The sequence below is a fragment of the Gobio gobio genome (assembly GCF_949357685.1).
Source record: "Gobio gobio genome assembly, chromosome: 16".
NCBI classification, from domain to species: Eukaryota; Metazoa; Chordata; class Actinopteri; order Cypriniformes; family Gobionidae; genus Gobio; species Gobio gobio.
The window spans coordinates 7,231,463-7,252,394 of record NC_137109.1 but is presented as its reverse complement, the minus strand read 5'-3'; the positions used below and the strand labels follow the sequence as shown (position 1 = coordinate 7,252,394).

Sequence of the window (20,932 nt, the reverse complement as noted above, 5' to 3'; positions counted from 1 at the left end):
TAGTTTTTGTGCGCAAGAAAAATCAAAATAACACCTTTATCCAACTTGTTCTCGTCTTCCGTGTGTGTCTCCACGACGAATGCCCGAGAATATGACGCAGATCCGGCGTTCGGGAATCCATGAAATGCACACTTTAGCCCCATTTTGAGAACTACGCCGAGACCTAAAGCACGATCAATGTAGAATTCAACAGCTTAGACACGCGCGTCTTTCTCGCGCATGCGTCGTGGAGACACACACGGAAGACAAGAACAAGTTGGATAAAGGTGTTATTTTGATTTTTTTTTTGGGCACAAAAACTATTGTCGTCGCATCGTAAAATTATTGTAGAGTCACTGTGGTGAGATGGACTTTGTAACGATGTTTTAAGTGCCTTTTATGGGTCTTGGGAGTGTAAATGTACTGAATGCCAATGGAGGCCTGTCTGAAGCCTTTCTCAGCATCAGCTTTCAACTAAAATATCTTCATTTGTGTTCTGAATATGAACGGAGGTCTGACGGGTGTCGAACGACATGAGGGTGAGTAATTAATGACAGAATTTTCATTTTTGGGTGAACTAACCCTTTAATGCATCGCTCACTTACTGAATGTGATCTAACTCTTTGAAGCGCCTGTCAATCAACACATGCTGTTGTGTTAAGCAAGTCGTCTTCTCATAGGATAAGAACACTCAGACTCATGAATAATTAAGTGAGGCCTCTTCTCATAGGATAAGGACACGCAGACTCATGAATAATTAAGTGGGGCCTCTTCTCATAGGATAAGAACACTCAGACTCATGAATAATTAAGTGAGGCCTCTTCTCATAGGATAAGGACACTCAGACTCATGAATAATTAAGTGGGGCCTCTTCTCATAGGATAAGGAGATGCAGACTCATGAATAATTATGAGACACCGATTCTGTGACGTTGATACAAAGATGAATTTAAACCCGGAAGTTGAATATAGCGCCATTTTTTTTTTTAATTAACTCGTTTTCTGCAACAATCAAAATGAATGGATTGTAACATTGACTTCTATGAGGCTCAACACTCAACACCTCAGTTAAAATCTCAGAAATTTTGGTTTAGGGTTTCATGACCCTTTAAGTAATGCCACAGTAAAGCTTAAACCCCTGGTACTTAAGAGTGGCGGTTCATGCAGCTATGCTTTATTGCCCATTTGTTTCCATCACTCTAGTTGTCTTTAACAGGAATTTACAAAGCCAGAGCAAATAGATAACAGCCTCTCCGTGGGCCTAAATTAGCATGTGTACAATCCATGTGCTTATCGGCTATCCTTTTCATCATGATGCTATTATTATACCACATGTGAACATACACTACAAGGCATCAATTCCCTTAGTTTATCTGTCTATCTTATTTTTAATGTTATTCAAATCTATTATTATATGCACTATTCTAACAGCCAGGCTCTCCAGAAGATCACCACCCTGGAGGAATATGGTAAATTCCATTTTGCATTAGGAGTTTGTGACCTAACAGTTCTGACACCTGAATGAACACTGGCTGATATTTGTGAATGCATTAAATATTGAATGACGGTAACACTTGATGGTTCCCCTTTGAACATTCGGTTGACTATAAGTAACGTTGCACCTACAAATCAACTAACTCTCATTAGTGTATTAGTAGAATGTCTGCATAATATCTGCTAACACTTTATTTTGATGCTCCCCAACAGACATACTATAAGTAACTTGGCAATTTATTCTACTAACCGTCTACTAATACTCAAATGAGAATGAGTTGACATGTAGGATGTAGCAGAATGTCTAAAGGGGACTATTAAAATAAAGTGTAACCTGAATGAGTTTTCTGGCACACATTGGTACTTGTTGTAAGTGATCGTCTAATGCTCTGAACCCTGCCTGTGTTACTGTGCTAATGTTGTTTTTCTGGATAAACTTAACTTTTCAATGTGTCTTTTAAAATTTAAGAAGGCTTTATACAAGCTATGGGCCTAAAAAAGTTCATAAATAAGAATGGTATTTGTATTGTCCTTGCTCAACTTATTGATTTAGTATTTCTAATCCATAATTTCCACCTTTTCTTGTGCAGGTCCAGAAGAAATCGCTCTGGAGACGGGACCGAGGCCTCGACCACACAAGAGAAGTGTTTTGCTCCTCGTTTTATTCAAGTGCCGCAAGATCTTACTGTTGAAGAGGGACGATTCTGCAGGATTGATTTTAAGGTAGGGATGAAACGGTTACCGGTTTGACGATAAACCATGATGAAAAAATCCAGACGTTTAGTTTTGCAGTAAATACTGTTCAGCATCTATCTGATGGCAAAGATAGATGCAAAGATTTTTACAAAACTACAATTGTAAAGAAATCTTTCGGTGCGTTCACGCCATGTTAGTTACCGTAATAAGATTTCAACTTGTAAAAATTGTTAACGTCCTCTTAAAGCTCGTAATTACATATTGTAAGACGGGAATGTTTTGAGGTCTCCTACTTGTACCACCTGGCCACTGAAGATTCATTAAGGTGTTGATAGTGTTGCCCTGGTGCGGACTGGGACAAGATTTTAGGCCAGGAAATCGCACACTCATCTAGGCCATTCCATACACCCACAACAAATTTTGAAACCACAGACAACCCTATTTTTTGTATGGCCATCACCATCCAATGACCCATCAAAACAAGCCCAATGACCCATCAAAAATAGCTCAATGACCCTTCAAAACTAGCCCAATGACCCTTCAAAACTAGCCCAATGACCCTTCAAAACTAGCCCAATGACCCTTCAAAACTAGCCCAATGACCCATCAAAAATAGCTCAATGACCCATCAAAAATAGCTCAAAAGTAGTCCAATGACCCTTCAAAACTAGACCAAAACTAGCCCAATGACCCTTCAAAACTAGTCCAATGACCCTTCAAATCTAGACCAAAACTAGCCCAATGTCCCTTCAAAACTAGCCCAATGACCCTTCAAAACTAGGCCAAAACTAGCCCAATGACCCGTCAAAACTAACCCAATGACCCTTCAAAACTAGCCCAATGACCCATCAAAACTAGCCCAATGACCCTTCAAAACTAGGCCAAAACTAGCCCAATGACCCTTCAAAAATAGCCCAATGACCCTTCAAAACTAGCCCAATGACCCTTCAAAACTAGCCAAATGACCCTTCAAAACTAGTCCAATGACCCTTTAAAACTAGACCAAAACTAGCCCAATGAACCATCAAAACTAGCCCAATGACCCTTCAAAACTAGGCCAAAACTAGCCCAATGACCCTTCAAAATAAGCCAAATGACCCATCAAAAATAGCCCAAAACTAGCTCAATGACACATCAAAACTAGCCTAATGGCAATGACCCTTCAAAAGTAGCCCAAAACTAGCCCAATGACCCATCAAAACTAGCCCAATGACCCTTCAAAACTAGCCCAATGACCCATCAAAACTAGCCCAATAACCCTTCAAAACTAGTCCAATGACCCTTCAAAACTAGCCCAATAACCCTTCAAAACTAGACCAATGACCCTTCAAAACTAGCCCAATGACCCTTCAAAACTAGCCCAATAACCCTTCAAAACTAGTCCAATGACCCTTCAAAACTAGACCAAAACTAGCCCAATGACCCATCAAAACTAGCCCAATGACCCTTCAAAACTAGACCAAAACTAGCCCAATGACCCATCAAAACTAGCCCAATGACCCTTCAAAACTAGCCCAATGACCCTTCAAAACTAGTCCAATGACCCTTCAAAACTAGCCCAATGACCCTTCAAAACTAGACCAAAACTAGCCCAATGACCCTTCAAAACTAGCCCAATGACCCTTCAAAACTAGACCAAAACTAGCCCAATGACCCATCAAAACTAGCCCAATGACCCTTCAAAACTAGCCCAATGACCCATCAAAACTAGTCCAATGACCCTTCAAAACTAGACCAATGACCCTTCAAAACTAGCCCAATGACCCTTCAAAACTAGCCCAATGACCCTTCAAAACTAGACCAAAACTAGCCCAATGACCCTTCAAAACTAGTCCAATGACCCTTCAAAACTAGCCCAATGACCCTTCAAAACTAGCCCAATGACCCTTCAAAACTAGACCAAAACTAGCCCAATGACCCATCAAAACTAGACCAAAACTAGCCCAATGACCCATCAAAACTAGACCAAAACTAGCCCAATGACCCTTCAAAATAAGCCCAATGACCCTTCAAAACTAGACCAAAACTAGCCCAATGACCCATCAAAACTAGCCCAATGACCCTTCAAAACTAGCCCAATGACCCTTCAAAACTAGACCAAAACTAGCCCAATGACCCATCAAAACTAGCCCAATGACCCTTCAAAACTAGCCCAATGACCCATCAAAACTAGTCCAATGACCCTTCAAAACTAGACCAATGACCCTTCAAAACTAGCCCAATGACCCTTCAAAACTAGCCCAATGACCCTTCAAAACTAGACCAAAACTAGCCCAATGACCCTTCAAAACTAGTCCAATGACCCTTCAAAACTAGCCCAATGACCCTTCAAAACTAGCCCAATGACCCTTCAAAACTAGCCCAATGACCCTTCAAAACTAGACCAAAACTAGCCCAATGACCCATCAAAACTAGACCAAAACTAGCCCAATGACCCTTCAAAATAAGCCCAATGACCCTTCAAAACTAGCCCAATGACCCTTCAAAACTAGCCCAATGACCCATCAAAACTAGACCAAAACTAGCCCAATGACCCATCAAAACTAGCCCAATGACCCTTCAAAACTAGCCCAATGACCCTTCAAAACTAGCCCAATGACCCATCAAAACTAGCCCAATGACCCTTCAAAACTAGCCCAATGACCCTTCAAAACTAGCCCAATGACCCATCAAAACTAGACCAAAACTAGCCCAATGACCCATCAAAACTAGACCAAAACTAGCCCAATGACCCATCAAAACTAGACCAAAACTAGCCCAATGACCCTTCAAAATAAGCCCAATGACCCTTCAAAACTAGACCAAAACTAGCCCAATGACCCATCAAAACTAGCCCAATGACCCTTCAAAACTAGCCCAATGACCCTTCAAAACTAGACCAAAACTAGCCCAATGACCCATCAAAACTAGCCCAATGACCCTTCAAAACTAGCCCAATGACCCATCAAAACTAGTCCAATGACCCTTCAAAACTAGACCAATGACCCTTCAAAACTAGCCCAATGACCCTTCAAAACTAGCCCAATGACCCTTCAAAACTAGCCCAATGACCCTTCAAAACTAGACCAAAACTAGCCCAATGACCCTTCAAAATAAGCCCAATGACCCTTCAAAACTAGCCCAATGACCCTTCAAAACTAGCCCAATGACCCATCAAAACTAGACCAAAACTAGCCCAATGACCCATCAAAACTAGCCCAATGACCCTTCAAAACTAGCCCAATGACCCTTCAAAACTAGCCCAATGACCCATCAAAACTAGCCCAATGACCCTTCAAAACTAGCCCAATGACCCTTCAAAACTAGCCCAATGACCCATCAAAACTAAACCAAAACTAGCCCAATGACCCATCAAAACTAGACCAAAACTAGCCCAATGACCCATCAAAACTAGACCAAAACTAGCCCAATGACCCTTCAAAACTAGCCCAATGACCCTTCAAAACTAGTCCAATGACCCTTCAAAACTAGCCCAATGACCCTTCAAAACTAGCCCAATGACCCTTCAAAACTAGCCCAATGACCCTTCAAAACTAGCCCAATGACCCTTCAAAACTAGACCAAAACTAGCCCAATGACCCATCAAAACTAGACCAAAACTAGCCCAATGACCCTTCAAAATAAGCCCAATGACCCTTCAAAACTAGCCCAATACCCCTTCAAAACTAGCCCAATGACCCATCAAAACTAGACCAAAACTAGCCCAATGACCCATCAAAACTAGCCCAATGACCCTTCAAAACTAGCCCAATGACCCTTCAAAACTAGCCCAATGACCCTTCAAAACTAGCCCAATGACCCTTCAAAACTAGCCCAATGACCCATCAAAACTAGACCAAAACTAGCCCAATGACCCATCAAAACTAGACAAAAACTAGCCCAATGACCCATCAAAACTAGACCAAAACTAGCCCAATGACCCTTCAAAATAAGCCCAATGACCCTTCAAAACTAGACCAAAACTAGCCCAATGACCCATCAAAACTAGCCCAATGACCCTTCAAAACTAGCCCAATGACCCTTCAAAACTAGACCAAAACTAGCCCAATGACCCATCAAAACTAGCCCAATGACCCTTCAAAACTAGCCCAATGACCCATCAAAACTAGTCCAATGACCCTTCAAAACTAGACCAATGACCCTTCAAAACTAGCCCAATGACCCTTCAAAACTAGCCCAATGACCCTTCAAAACTAGCCCAATGACCCTTCAAAACTAGACCAAAACTAGCCCAATGACCCTTCAAAATAAGCCCAATGACCCTTCAAAACTAGCCCAATGACCCTTCAAAACTAGCCCAATGACCCATCAAAACTAGACCAAAACTAGCCCAATGACCCATCAAAACTAGCCCAATGACCCTTCAAAACTAGCCCAATGACCCTTCAAAACTAGCCCAATGACCCATCAAAACTAGCCCAATGACCCTTCAAAACTAGCCCAATGACCCTTCAAAACTAGCCCAATGACCCATCAAAACTAAACCAAAACTAGCCCAATGACCCATCAAAACTAGACCAAAACTAGCCCAATGACCCATCAAAACTAGACCAAAACTAGCCCAATGACCCTTCAAAATAAGCCCAATGACCCTTCAAAACTAGACCAAAACTAGCCCAATGACCCATCAAAACTAGCCCAATGACCCTTCAAAACTAGCCCAATGACCCTTCAAAACTAGACCAAAACTAGCCCAATGACCCATCAAAACTAGCCCAATGACCCTTCAAAACTAGCCCAATGACCCATCAAAACTAGTCCAATGACCCTTCAAAACTAGCCCAATGACCCTTCAAAACTAGCCCAATGACCCTTCAAAACTAGCCCAATGACCCTTCAAAACTAGACCAAAACTAGCCCAATGACCCATCAAAACTAGACCAAAACTAGCCCAATGACCCTTCAAAATAAGCCCAATGACCCTTCAAAACTAGCCCAATGACCCTTCAAAACTAGCCCAATGACCCTTCAAAACTAGACCAAAACTAGCCCAATGACCCTTCAAAACTAGCCCAATGACCCTTCAAAACTAGTCCAATGACCCTTCAAAACTAGCCCAATGACCCTTCAAAACTAGCCCAATGACCCTTCAAAACTAGCCCAATGACCCTTCAAAACTAGACCAAAACTAGCCCAATAACCCATCAAAACTAGACCAAAACTAGCCCAATGACCCTTCAAAATAAGCCCAATGACCCTTCAAAACTAGCCCAATGACCCTTCAAAACTAGCCCAATGACCCTTCAAAACTAGACCAAAACTAGCCCAATGACCCATCAAAACTAGACCAAAACTAGCCCAATGACCCTTCAAAATAAGCCCAATGACCCTTCAAAACTAGCCCAATGACCCTTCAAAACTAGCCCAATGACCCATCAAAACTAGACCAAAACTAGCCCAATGACCCATCAAAACTAGCCCAATGACCCTTCAAAACTAGCCCAATGACCCTTCAAAACTAGCCCAATGACCCATCAAAACTAGCCCAATGACCCTTCAAAACTAGCCCAATGACCCTTCAAAACTAGCCCAATGACCCATCAAAACTAGACCAAAACTAGCCCAATGACCCATCAAAACTAGACCAAAACTAGCCCAATGACCCTTCAAAATAAGCCCAATGACCCTTCAAAACTAGCCCAATGACCCTTCAAAACTAGCCCAATGACCCTTCAAAACTAGACCAAAACTAGCCCAATGACCCTTCAAAACTAGCCCAATGACCCTTCAAAACTAGTCCAATGACCCTTCAAAACTAGTCCAATGACCCTTCAAAACTAGCCCAATGACCCTTCAAAACTAGCCCAATGACCCTTCAAAACTAGCCCAATGACCCTTCAAAACTAGCCCAATGACCCTTCAAAACTAGACCAAAACTAGCCCAATAACCCATCAAAACTAGACCAAAACTAGCCCAATGACCCTTCAAAATAAGCCCAATGACCCTTCAAAACTAGCCCAATGACCCTTCAAAACTAGCCCAATGACCCTTCAAAACTAGACCAAAACTAGCCCAATGACCCATCAAAACTAGACCAAAACTAGCCCAATGACCCTTCAAAATAAGCCCAATGACCCTTCAAAACTAGCCCAATGACCCTTCAAAACTAGCCCAATGACCCATCAAAACTAGACCAAAACTAGCCCAATGACCCATCAAAACTAGCCCAATGACCCTTCAAAACTAGCCCAATGACCCTTCAAAACTAGCCCAATGACCCATCAAAACTAGCCCAATGACCCTTCAAAACTAGCCCAATGACCCTTCAAAACTAGCCCAATGACCCATCAAAACTAGACCAAAACTAGCCCAATGACCCATCAAAACTAGACCAAAACTAGCCCAATGACCCATCAAAACTAGCCCAATGACCCTTCAAAACTAGCCCAATGACCCTTCAAAACTAGCCCAATGACCCTTCAAAACTAGCCCAATGACCCATCAAAACTAGACCAAAACTAGCCCAATGACCCTTCAAAATAAGCCCAATGACCCTTCAAAACTAGCCCAATGACCCTTCAAAACTAGCCCAATGACCCTTCAAAACTAGACCAAAACTAGCCCAATGACCCTTCAAAACTAGCCCAATGACCCTTCAAAACTAGTCCAATGACCCTTCAAAACTAGCCCAATGACCCTTCAAAACTAGCCCAATGACCCTTCAAAACTAGCCCAATGACCCTTCAAAACTAGACCAAAACTAGCCCAATAACCCATCAAAACTAGACCAAAACTAGCCCAATGACCCTTCAAAATAAGCCCAATGACCCTTCAAAACTAGCCCAATGACCCTTCAAAACTAGCCCAATGACCCTTCAAAACTAGACCAAAACTAGCCCAATGACCCATCAAAACTAGACCAAAACTAGCCCAATGACCCTTCAAAATAAGCCCAATGACCCTTCAAAACTAGCCCAATGACCCTTCAAAACTAGCCCAATGACCCATCAAAACTAGACCAAAACTAGCCCAATGACCCATCAAAACTAGCCCAATGACCCTTCAAAACTAGCCCAATGACCCTTCAAAACTAGCCCAATGACCCATCAAAACTAGCCCAATGACCCTTCAAAACTAGCCCAATGACCCTTCAAAACTAGCCCAATGACCCATCAAAACTAGACCAAAACTAGCCCAATGACCCATCAAAACTAGACCAAAACTAGCCCAATGACCCTTCAAAATAAGCCCAATGACCCTTCAAAACTAGCCCAATGACCCTTCAAAACTAGCCCAATGACCCTTCAAAACTAGACCAAAACTAGCCCAATGACCCTTCAAAACTAGCCCAATGACCCTTCAAAACTAGTCCAATGACCCTTCAAAACTAGTCCAATGACCCTTCAAAACTAGCCCAATGACCCTTCAAAACTAGCCCAATGACCCTTCAAAACTAGCCCAATGACCCTTCAAAACTAGCCCAATGACCCTTCAAAACTAGACCAAAACTAGCCCAATAACCCATCAAAACTAGACCAAAACTAGCCCAATGACCCTTCAAAATAAGCCCAATGACCCTTCAAAACTAGCCCAATGACCCTTCAAAACTAGCCCAATGACCCTTCAAAACTAGACCAAAACTAGCCCAATGACCCATCAAAACTAGACCAAAACTAGCCCAATGACCCTTCAAAATAAGCCCAATGACCCTTCAAAACTAGCCCAATGACCCTTCAAAACTAGCCCAATGACCCATCAAAACTAGACCAAAACTAGCCCAATGACCCATCAAAACTAGCCCAATGACCCTTCAAAACTAGCCCAATGACCCTTCAAAACTAGCCCAATGACCCATCAAAACTAGCCCAATGACCCTTCAAAACTAGCCCAATGACCCTTCAAAACTAGCCCAATGACCCATCAAAACTAGACCAAAACTAGCCCAATGACCCATCAAAACTAGACCAAAACTAGCCCAATGACCCTTCAAAATAAGCCCAATGACCCTTCAAAACTAGCCCAATGACCCTTCAAAACTAGCCCAATGACCCATCAAAACTAGACCAAAACTAGCCCAATGACCCATCAAAACTAGCCCAATGACCCTTCAAAACTAGCCCAATGACCCTTCAAAACTAGACCAAAACTAGCCCAATGACCCATCAAAACTAGCCCAATGACCCTTCAAAACTAGCCCAATGACCCATCAAAACTAGTCCAATGACCCTTCAAAACTAGACCAATGACCCTTCAAAACTAGCCCAATGACCCTTCAAAACTAGCCCAATGACCCTTCAAAACTAGACCAAAACTAGCCCAATGACCCTTCAAAATAAGCCCAATGACCCTTCAAAACTAGCCCAATGACCCTTCAAAACTAGCCCAATGACCCATCAAAACTAGACCAAAACTAGCCCAATGACCCATCAAAACTAGCCCAATGACCCTTCAAAACTAGCCCAATGACCCTTCAAAACTAGCCCAATGACCCATCAAAACTAGCCCAATGACCCTTCAAAACTAGCCCAATGACCCTTCAAAACTAGCCCAATGACCCATCAAAACTAGACCAAAACTAGCCCAATGACCCATCAAAACTAGACCAAAACTAGCCCAATGACCCTTCAAAATAAGCCCAATGACCCTTCAAAACTAGCCCAATGACCCTTCAAAACTAGCCCAATGACCCATCAAAACTAGACCAAAACTAGCCCAATGACCCTTCAAAATAAGCCCAATGACCCTTCAAAACTAGCCCAATGACCCTTCAAAACTAGCCCAATGACCCTTCAAAACTAGACCAAAACTAGCCCAATGACCCTTCAAAACTAGCCCAATGACCCTTCAAAACTAGTCCAATGACCCTTCAAAACTAGCCCAATGACCCTTCAAAACTAGCCCAATGACCCTTCAAAACTAGACCAAAACTAGCCCAATAACCCATCAAAACTAGACCAAAACTAGCCCAATGACCCTTCAAAATAAGCCCAATGACCCTTCAAAACTAGCCCAATGACCCTTCAAAACTAGCCCAATGACCCTTCAAAACTAGACCAAAACTAGCCCAATGACCCATCAAAACTAGACCAAAACTAGCCCAATGACCCTTCAAAATAAGCCCAATGACCCTTCAAAACTAGCCCAATGACCCTTCAAAACTAGCCCAATGACCCATCAAAACTAGACCAAAACTAGCCCAATGACCCATCAAAACTAGCCCAATGACCCTTCAAAACTAGCCCAATGACCCTTCAAAACTAGCCCAATGACCCATCAAAACTAGCCCAATGACCCTTCAAAACTAGCCCAATGACCCTTCAAAACTAGCCCAATGACCCATCAAAACTAGACCAAAACTAGCCCAATGACCCATCAAAACTAGACCAAAACTAGCCCAATGACCCTTCAAAATAAGCCCAATGACCCTTCAAAACTAGCCCAATGACCCTTCAAAACTAGCCCAATGACCCTTCAAAACTAGACCAAAACTAGCCCAATGACCCTTCAAAACTAGCCCAATGACCCTTCAAAACTAGTCCAATGACCCTTCAAAACTAGTCCAATGACCCTTCAAAACTAGCCCAATGACCCTTCAAAACTAGCCCAATGACCCTTCAAAACTAGCCCAATGACCCTTCAAAACTAGCCCAATGACCCTTCAAAACTAGACCAAAACTAGCCCAATAACCCATCAAAACTAGAGCAAAACTAGCCCAATGACCCTTCAAAATAAGCCCAATGACCCTTCAAAACTAGCCCAATGACCCTTCAAAACTAGCCCAATGACCCTTCAAAACTAGACCAAAACTAGCCCAATGACCCATCAAAACTAGACCAAAACTAGCCCAATGACCCTTCAAAATAAGCCCAATGACCCTTCAAAACTAGCCCAATGACCCTTCAAAACTAGCCCAATGACCCATCAAAACTAGACCAAAACTAGCCCAATGACCCATCAAAACTAGCCCAATGACCCTTCAAAACTAGCCCAATGACCCTTCAAAACTAGCCCAATGACCCATCAAAACTAGCCCAATGACCCTTCAAAACTAGCCCAATGACCCTTCAAAACTAGCCCAATGACCCATCAAAACTAGACCAAAACTAGCCCAATGACCCATCAAAACTAGACCAAAACTAGCCCAATGACCCTTCAAAATAAGCCCAATGACCCTTCAAAACTAGCCCAATGACCCTTCAAAACTAGCCCAATGACCCATCAAAACTAGACCAAAACTAGCCCAATGACCCATCAAAACTAGCCCAATGACCCTTCAAAACTAGCCCAATGACCCTTCAAAACTAGACCAAAACTAGCCCAATGACCCATCAAAACTAGCCCAATGACCCTTCAAAACTAGCCCAATGACCCATCAAAACTAGTCCAATGACCCTTCAAAACTAGACCAATGACCCTTCAAAACTAGCCCAATGACCCTTCAAAACTAGCCCAATGACCCTTCAAAACTAGACCAAAACTAGCCCAATGACCCTTCAAAATAAGCCCAATGACCCTTCAAAACTAGCCCAATGACCCTTCAAAACTAGCCCAATGACCCATCAAAACTAGACCAAAACTAGCCCAATGACCCATCAAAACTAGCCCAATGACCCTTCAAAACTAGCCCAATGACCCTTCAAAACTAGCCCAATGACCCATCAAAACTAGCCCAATGACCCTTCAAAACTAGCCCAATGACCCTTCAAAACTAGCCCAATGACCCATCAAAACTAGACCAAAACTAGCCCAATGACCCATCAAAACTAGACCAAAACTAGCCCAATGACCCTTCAAAATAAGCCCAATGACCCTTCAAAACTAGACCAAAACTAGCCCAATGACCCATCAAAACTAGCCCAATGACCCTTCAAAACTAGCCCAATGACCCTTCAAAACTAGACCAAAACTAGCCCAATGACCCATCAAAACTAGCCCAATGACCCTTCAAAACTAGCCCAATGACACATCAAAACTAGTCCAATGACCCTTCAAAACTAGCCCAATGACCCTTCAAAACTAGCCCAATGACCCTTCAAAACTAGCCCAATGACCCTTCAAAACTAGCCCAATGACCCATCAAAACTAGACCAAAACTAGCCCAATGACCCATCAAAACTAGACCAAAACTAGCCCAATGACCCATCAAAACTAGACCAAAACTAGCCCAATGACCCTTCAAAACTAGACCAAAACTAGCCCAATGACCCTTCAAAACTAGCCCAATGACCCTTCAAAATAAGCCCAATGACCCTTCAAAACTAGCCCAATGACCCTTCAAAACTAGCCCAATGACCCATCAAAACTAGACCAAAACTAGCCCAATGACCCTTCAAAATAAGCCCAATGACCCTTCAAAACTAGCCCAATGACCCTTCAAAACTAGCCCAATGACCCTTCAAAACTAGCCCAATGACCCTTCAAAACTAGACCAAAACTAGCCCAATAACCCTTCAAAACTAGCCCAATGACCCTTCAAAACTAGTCCAATGACCCTTCAAAACTAGCCCAATGACCCTTCAAAACTAGCCCAATGACCCTTCAAAACTAGCCCAATGACCCTTCAAAACTAGCCCAATGACCCTTCAAAACTAGACCAAAACTAGCCCAATGACCCATCAAAACTAGATCAAAACTAGCCCAATGACCCATCAAAACTAGATCAAAACTAGCCCAATGACCCTTCAAAACTAGCCCAATGACCCATCAAAACTAGCCCAATGACCCATCAAAACTAGTCCAATGACCCTTCAAAACTAGCCCAATGACCCTTCAAAACTAGCCCAATGACCCATCAAAACTAGCCCAATGACCCTTCAAAACTAGCCCAATGACCCATCAAAACTAGCCCAATGACCCATCAAAACTAGCCCAATGACCCTTCAAAACTAGCCCAATGACCCATCAAAACTAGCCCAATGACCCTTCAAAACTAGCCCAATGACCCATCAAAACTAGCCCAATGACCCATCAAAACTAGTCCAATGACCCTTCAAAACTAGCCCAATGACCCTTCAAAACTAGCCCAATGACCCTTCAAAACTAGCCCAATGACCCATCAAAACTAGCCCAATGACCCTTCAAAACTAGCCCAATGACCCATCAAAACTAGCCCAATGACCCTTCAAAACTAGACCAAAACTAGCCCAATGACCCTTCAAAACTAGACCAAAACTAGCCCAATGACCCATCAAAACTAGCCCAAAACCAGCTCAATGGCCCATTTATTTATTATTGAATATATTTATTGAAAGACATCTTGAAAGGCATTTGCACACTAACATGAAGCTTTCCCCCCTGCAGGTTATAGGTTTGCCCACCCCAGATATTTCTTGGTATCTGGATGGGAAACCCATCCGACCTGATGATTACCATAAGATGCTGGTGTGTGAGAAGAGTGTCCACTCCTTCATCATTGAGATCGTGACCATTCATCACGCAGGTGTATATGAGTGTGTAGCTAAGAACCGAGCTGGACAGAGCCACTTCTCCCTGCGCTTGGATGTGATTGGTGAGCAGTGCTTCATACCTGCAGAAGATCAAGAGTTTCTGTGTAGTGTGTGTTTTCTGTAGAAATACAGTGCCTTGAGAAAGTATTCTATTTTTTTAACCTTATGCTAAAATGCTTTATTTCACATAAATTTGCACTTGACTCCCAAATCTGTTTTTTTTTTTTTTTGCTTTGTCATTATGGGTTATATGAAGTGGAGATTGATGTAAGACAATAATGGTTATTATTTTACTGCTTTGTGGCTGAATTATTGATTTTATTTAAAACATTTGCAAACACTTTCTCTGTGTTAGTCACACTTGTTCATATAGTGTGTATATATACAGATCAGGCATAACATTATGACCACCTTCATAATATTGTTTGATCCGACCACACGTATCAATGCATCAATGAGCAGCCCATGACCCTGTGGCCGGTTCTCCACTGTTCCTTCCTTGGAGCACTTTTGACAGATCCTGACCACTGCAGACCGGGAAAACCCCACAAGAGCTGCAGTTTTGGAGATGCTCTGACCCAGTCGTCTAGCCATCACAATCTGGCCCTCGTCAAACTCACTCAAATCCTTACGCTTGCTCATTTTTCCTGCTTCTAACACATCAACTTTGAGGACAAAATGTCCACTTGCTGCCTAATATATCCCACTTACAGGTGCCGTGAGCAAGAGATAATCAGTGTTATTCATAATGTTATGCCTGATCTGTGTATATGTGTGTGTGTGTGTGTGTGTGTTTTTGTGAGAGGGGGTGTCTATTTTACTTTTGAAGGGTGTCACCCCATCATTGATGTGCACTTTTTTCTGCACAGTGGCTGATTTGTAGTTTGTACCACCAAAAGATTCTCTGAGTTTTCACATTTTTCCTATTTATTTCCTATATCTGTAATGTTTTACATTGAAGGAGTCCAGTGTGATTTTTTTCTCTCTACCCTTTATTATCATGCCCATGATTTTGTTGTGTTCACATAGCTAATGCGACAAAAGTCACCACGTTTCATCCGATGAAGCAAAAAAATAATAATTTCAAAACAAAATGTTTCAGACATTTTTAACCGAAGTGGCCCAGAAGGTACATGGTGATTTGTTTAATTCCAAAATGGCGGATTGTGTGAATAACTGGCCCTGTCTCTCAGATGCCTACCCTACCGCAGTCACATTAGTGACATTACGATGACTCTAAAATAAATGTAACCGCTCACTGTATCTCCTCAGCTCACGAACAGTTGTGTCCTCCCACATTTGTGGTGAAGATGAGGAACTCTCGAGCTCTGGAGGGGGACGCCGTCAGGTTAGAGTGTAAGGTGACCGCGTCTCCAACCCCTCAGCTGTACTGGAAGAAGGACAAGGAAATGCTGCGGATTGACCCTATGAGAATGAGGTCAGTGTCACTTGTTTCATTTCCCTTAGTTCCTGTTTCCCTGTAGCCTGGCGTGGCCATACTCAATTCTAGTCAGAATATGAGTCTGGTACCGCTCCATTGAGCTTTGATTATGGGGCGTGTTTCAACCGAGCCAGGAAAGACCTCAATTGGATAGACCCACAACCAATCAGAGCAACGGAGCGACGCGTAACGTTAGTTGTCAAATGTCAACAGAACTCAACTGCACTGTGTTGCCAAGTCCGTGTTTTTCTCCATGTCCGCGGGTTGAAGCGACCCCAATTATGTGATTATATAAACCCAGGAATGCGAATTTTAGCAGGCAACCTTGCCAAAATAACATATTTTGCCAACCAAACGCCATTTTTTTCTGGAGAACACCCCGGAAAGTTATTGTTTTGGGCTATAGTTTTGAGTAGCAATTGTGCGCGACATTGCAAAAACACTTGGCAACCCTGTCTGCACGCACGCTGGATTAAGTAACGTTACAAGAAAAAGATGAGTGTAAACGATCTTTGCCAGTAATAAAATAATTTAAGGATACACAGACTACTTACCAACACGATCATCGTTTCTGAGAGAACTAGTGAAGGTGAATGCATATACGAACAAGTTCTCCGTTTAGGATAAGAGCAAATTCAACCCAAGAGCCTTCGATGACGTGGATGATTACGTTACTGTTGATCATCTGTCCATCATCGTCTAAAGCCCGCCCTGACAATTTCATTGGTCCGAACAGTTTCTGTTCGGGCATAATTCCTCCTCTATGGAGCGAGTCCAGACCGAATTGCCCGAGCAAAAAAAATTGTGGGCGGGGCTAAATTCGGCTGGCATCCAGGCTAGTTTCCCTGCTCTGTTTAGTTTGCTTTCCTTTGTTTTTGATTGTCCCTGTTTGTTCCTATGGTTACATAACATCACCCCAAAAAGACAATTCTGTCATCATTTACTCTCGATGTTGTTCCAAACCTGTATAAGTTTCTTTCTTCGGTTGGACACAAAAGAAGATATTTTGAAGAACGTCAGTAACCAAACAGTTGGAAGTCAATGGTGCCACTACATGTTACAGTCTGACAGTTTTATACACTTGAATGACTATTTTGTTCCATTTTTGTGTGCTTTTGGGACAACGGCTTAAAGAAAACATGCACACGAAAAATTAAAAAGAGGATTTCATCATATACTCTCACCTGCAAGTCATTCTACACCTTTATGACTTTCTTTCATCTGTGGAACACAATTGTTATTTTAGGTATTTAACTGTTACATATGTCCTATTTCCCATACAAATACAAACCAAAAGCACCATAAATGAAGTCCATCTGACTTTGTATGAGGAACAGGACAACATTTAAATCAGTATTCACCAGCAATCTTCCGTCCTCCGCTGCTCTCAAATCTCACTCGCATTCACATCCATTCAAAAGTCACAGCACAACTTTGGCCCTGTTTACACCTGGTATTAAGATTTGGTCGATCGGATCACAAGTGGACGACGCTAAATACAGGTGACAACGGGGTTTAAAATGTTTTGCGCTTGTCCTCTTTTGACCACTAACATTTTTTAGATGCTCATGTGGTCAAATCATAGATAAATATGGACGTCGTGTCCGTGACGTTACCCACAGGATTCTGAAGAGTAAAGTAGGGTCGAGCTGGGCGTCGCCATCTTGTCAGCGCGTCACTCCCGGATAACAGAAAATGGGCAAAGAGGCGGGACGTGGGCGGAGCTGAAGTGATGACTAACAGACAGCAGATAAACGGCAATCCACCTGTCACTCAAAGTGGCCACACCCTTAATTATGCAGCACTTTAAGGCTTTATATAATGTAAACGAATGAGTTATAAAATAATTCACCCCCCTCACAGTTGTCATGAAGGGCAAAATTAGCCGTATAGACCAAAACCACAATGTGTCCCAGACTGTAAACGTGTGTTCTTCTGCTGTAAAGTTGGGCATTTTAACATGAGCTCAATGAGATTCTGCTCCTTCTGGAGTCTGTCTCTAGTGGCCAGTCCATGAATTGCAGTTTAAGTCACTTCTGTATTGGCTTCAAGAGAAACTGGGGGAGGTGCCGCTTGGGTCAAATGCACACGAACAGCCACTAAAAGACGTCTACTCTCCGCCGACTGACCTAACGTGTAAACATTATGGGATGCGCGCTATCCAGACGGGATTTAAACTTTATTGGCTGGAGAAGAAAGTTTGGTTTGTGATTGGTACGTTTTTCATCTTCAATGTTCTCTCACCGTTCCTGATTTCTAACACACACTCACAGCGTTCGGCTGGTCTTGCGTCTATCAGAGCAGAAATTAAAGCTGATGCTCTCCGTAGGTTTTCCCGTCATCTCCGATCACATTCATATGTAAATTGCGTGAACTTATTTCATCTGAAAAAGCCCATACATCAACCCTCTCCTCAAAGAAATCAGGACAGAAGTGGTTGAAAGTGGACAAAAGAGACGGATTAAAACACCAGGTGTAAACGGGAATGTGTCTCCCTCGTCTGCTTGTGATCCGATCGACCAAAACGCATCTTAATACCAGCTGTAAACAGGGCCTTAATGTCAGTAACTGACACGTCTTGTCCTGTTCACACCGGGACAATTTTCGCACGTGTTTATCACCGACGTTTAACGCCTCGGGACTAAACAATGGGCGCCAATGTGAGTGTTCACACCGACGCGCAAAACGGCAGGCGTAAAAGCGTCATTTAAAAAAAAAAAACGTAAAAAACTGGCCGACCAATGAGATCGGCGCTTTTGTTCACGTGCCTGGGGCTGCTGAAGTGACGGTAAAACACCACTTGGTGGCGCTCAAGCACAAAATCGGTCTTGCCACGCACACATTGATACGACGAAGATGTAGTAAGTAGACAAAGAAGAAGATGAGCTGCTAATGCTGCTTGCCAGTTAGTAAAAAGTGTGTGAATGGTTTTTGCAAGCACGTAAATACTGTCTCTCTTCTTCTTCTGTGTGACAAGCGAGTGTCAGAAGCGCAAAGTGCCGCAGCACCACCTTGTGTACCGGGAGCGCATCTACTGAATGTGCACGTTCACTCGGCGCATCGCCAGTGAAAATCGCTTGGGAGTGAACACTCAAGACACGCCGAAAAACGTCACGAAAAACACTGGCGATAAGCGCGCGACATTGGTCCCGTTGTGTACAGGCCTTTAGAGCTCGACAGCACTGTCTCCATTCACCTACACTGAAAGATCCTCAATACATGCAGGCAAAATTACTTATTTTATGTTCCACAAAAGAAAGTCATATTTTGGAATGACATGAGGATTCTCTTTACGAAATTGTTTGTTGCCAGACTTTAGACTACAAATATATAATGGCACCAGATCACTCCATAATCAAGAGGCCAGCTAGTAGTCGCTGTGCGAGTCAACCTCACTCCTCTGATCTCAAGAGACGCTCTAGTGACTGACGCTAGAGCTTGTAGCCTTTAGCCTCCTTGTTAGAGCGTCCGACTCTCATACCGGCGTATTCGAGTTCGAGTCCCGCTTAAAGCGGGCGGTTCGAACAGGAGGGGTTATATTGGTGCCGTGACCCGGATGGGAGTGAGGTTTAGGGGGGTGAGTGTAACAGAGGCCAGCTAGTAGTCGCTGTATGAGTAAACCTCACTCCTCTGATCTCAAAAGATGCTCTAGTGACTGACGCTAGAGTTCACAGCCTTTAGCCTCCTTGTTAGAGGGTCCGACTCTCATGCCGGCGGACCCGGGTTCGAGACCCACTTGGAGCGGGAGGTACGAACAGGAGGGGTTACATTGGTGCCGTGACCCGGATGAGAGTGAGCTCAAAGTTGCTGTGCAAGTAACAGTGGCGTAGCAAGTATGCAAAATAAATTGTACAGGCCCACCTTTGAAAATGAGCGCTCCGCCGAAGCTAGACGTGGTGTTCTCAACAATCAAAAAACTGGTTAGATCTTGAACTGTTGTCATCCCAGAGATTTGTCTTTGAAAGGCTGCACGGAATGCAATCAATTGTTGTGGAAGGGCTGGAGACAAGTCTTTGTTATATCTCTCCACTAATCTCGGTTCCCTTTAGTTTATCGCGTTCTTCTCCTCAGTTGCAAGTATAGCTTGTACCACTCTGAACAAATCGGCAACTGATCGCAAAGCTGAAAATCGCAGACTCCGCTGGAAAATTATGATGTCTAGCTGCTATAAACTTTCACAATGTGTTTTATCGTTTTTTGGCGCAGCGATGCAGCGTCATATATTAAAATGACAGAGTACCTAGTTCTACTGCAGTCGCGGGATGCAAAAAAATAATAAACGCACACAAGAAATGATGGAGAAATTAGACATTACGGAGAAACAAGAAATTACTACACATGGCATGAATACAAATATATATTTATTATTAATTCCCTCGTTTTATTTAAAAGTTCCCCATGGGCGGGCCCCCTATTGGCCCGGGCCCATATGCACGTGCATACCCTGCATGCCCAGACGCTACGCCACTGGAGAGTAAACCTCACTCCTCTGATCTCAAGAGATGCTCTAGCGACTGACACTAGAGGTTTCAGCCTTTAGCCTGCTTGTTAGAGCGTCCGACTCTCATGCCGGCGGACCCGGGTTCGAGCCCCGCTTGGAGCGGGTGGTTCAAACAGGAGGTGTTACATTTACAGTAAATGATAGTGTTTAGATGAAAGCTTCATTAGCGTCGTCTCCGTTGACATTTGCATGTTTGGTGTGTCAGTCTTTCTCAGGACAGTTCAGGAAAGCAGTGCCTGGTCATCGATCCAGTGATAAAGTCTGACGCAGGATGGTACACTGTATCCGCCATTAATGAAGCGGGCATGTCCACATGTAATGCCAGGCTGGATGTGTCAGGTAAGTGCACTTACTCCATTCACTTTTCTCCCTTTTATATGTTGAGACATAAGTTTGTGAGTGAATATTTAGCTTTTTTTCTGAGCTTTTGCTTG

The 20,932-nt window shown here is 43.1% G+C and overlaps 1 protein-coding gene across 7 annotated transcripts in view; it reads left to right on the top strand.

The window, feature by feature from the left end:
* The window catches only part of myot (myotilin), a 60,185-nt gene that overhangs the window by 36,142 nt on the left and 3,111 nt on the right, over positions 1 to 20,932 (top strand). For all 7 annotated transcript variants that reach the window (XM_079839001.1, XM_079839002.1, XM_079838996.1 and 4 more), the window contains 5 exons: positions 1,410 to 1,447; positions 2,063 to 2,195; positions 14,411 to 14,618; positions 15,829 to 15,994; positions 20,704 to 20,837. In XM_079839001.1, coding sequence (XP_079695127.1) covers positions 1,410 to 1,447; positions 2,063 to 2,195; positions 14,411 to 14,618; positions 15,829 to 15,994; positions 20,704 to 20,837 — 679 coding nt within the window. The remainder of the gene's footprint in view (positions 1 to 1,409; positions 1,448 to 2,062; positions 2,196 to 14,410; positions 14,619 to 15,828; positions 15,995 to 20,703; positions 20,838 to 20,932) is intronic.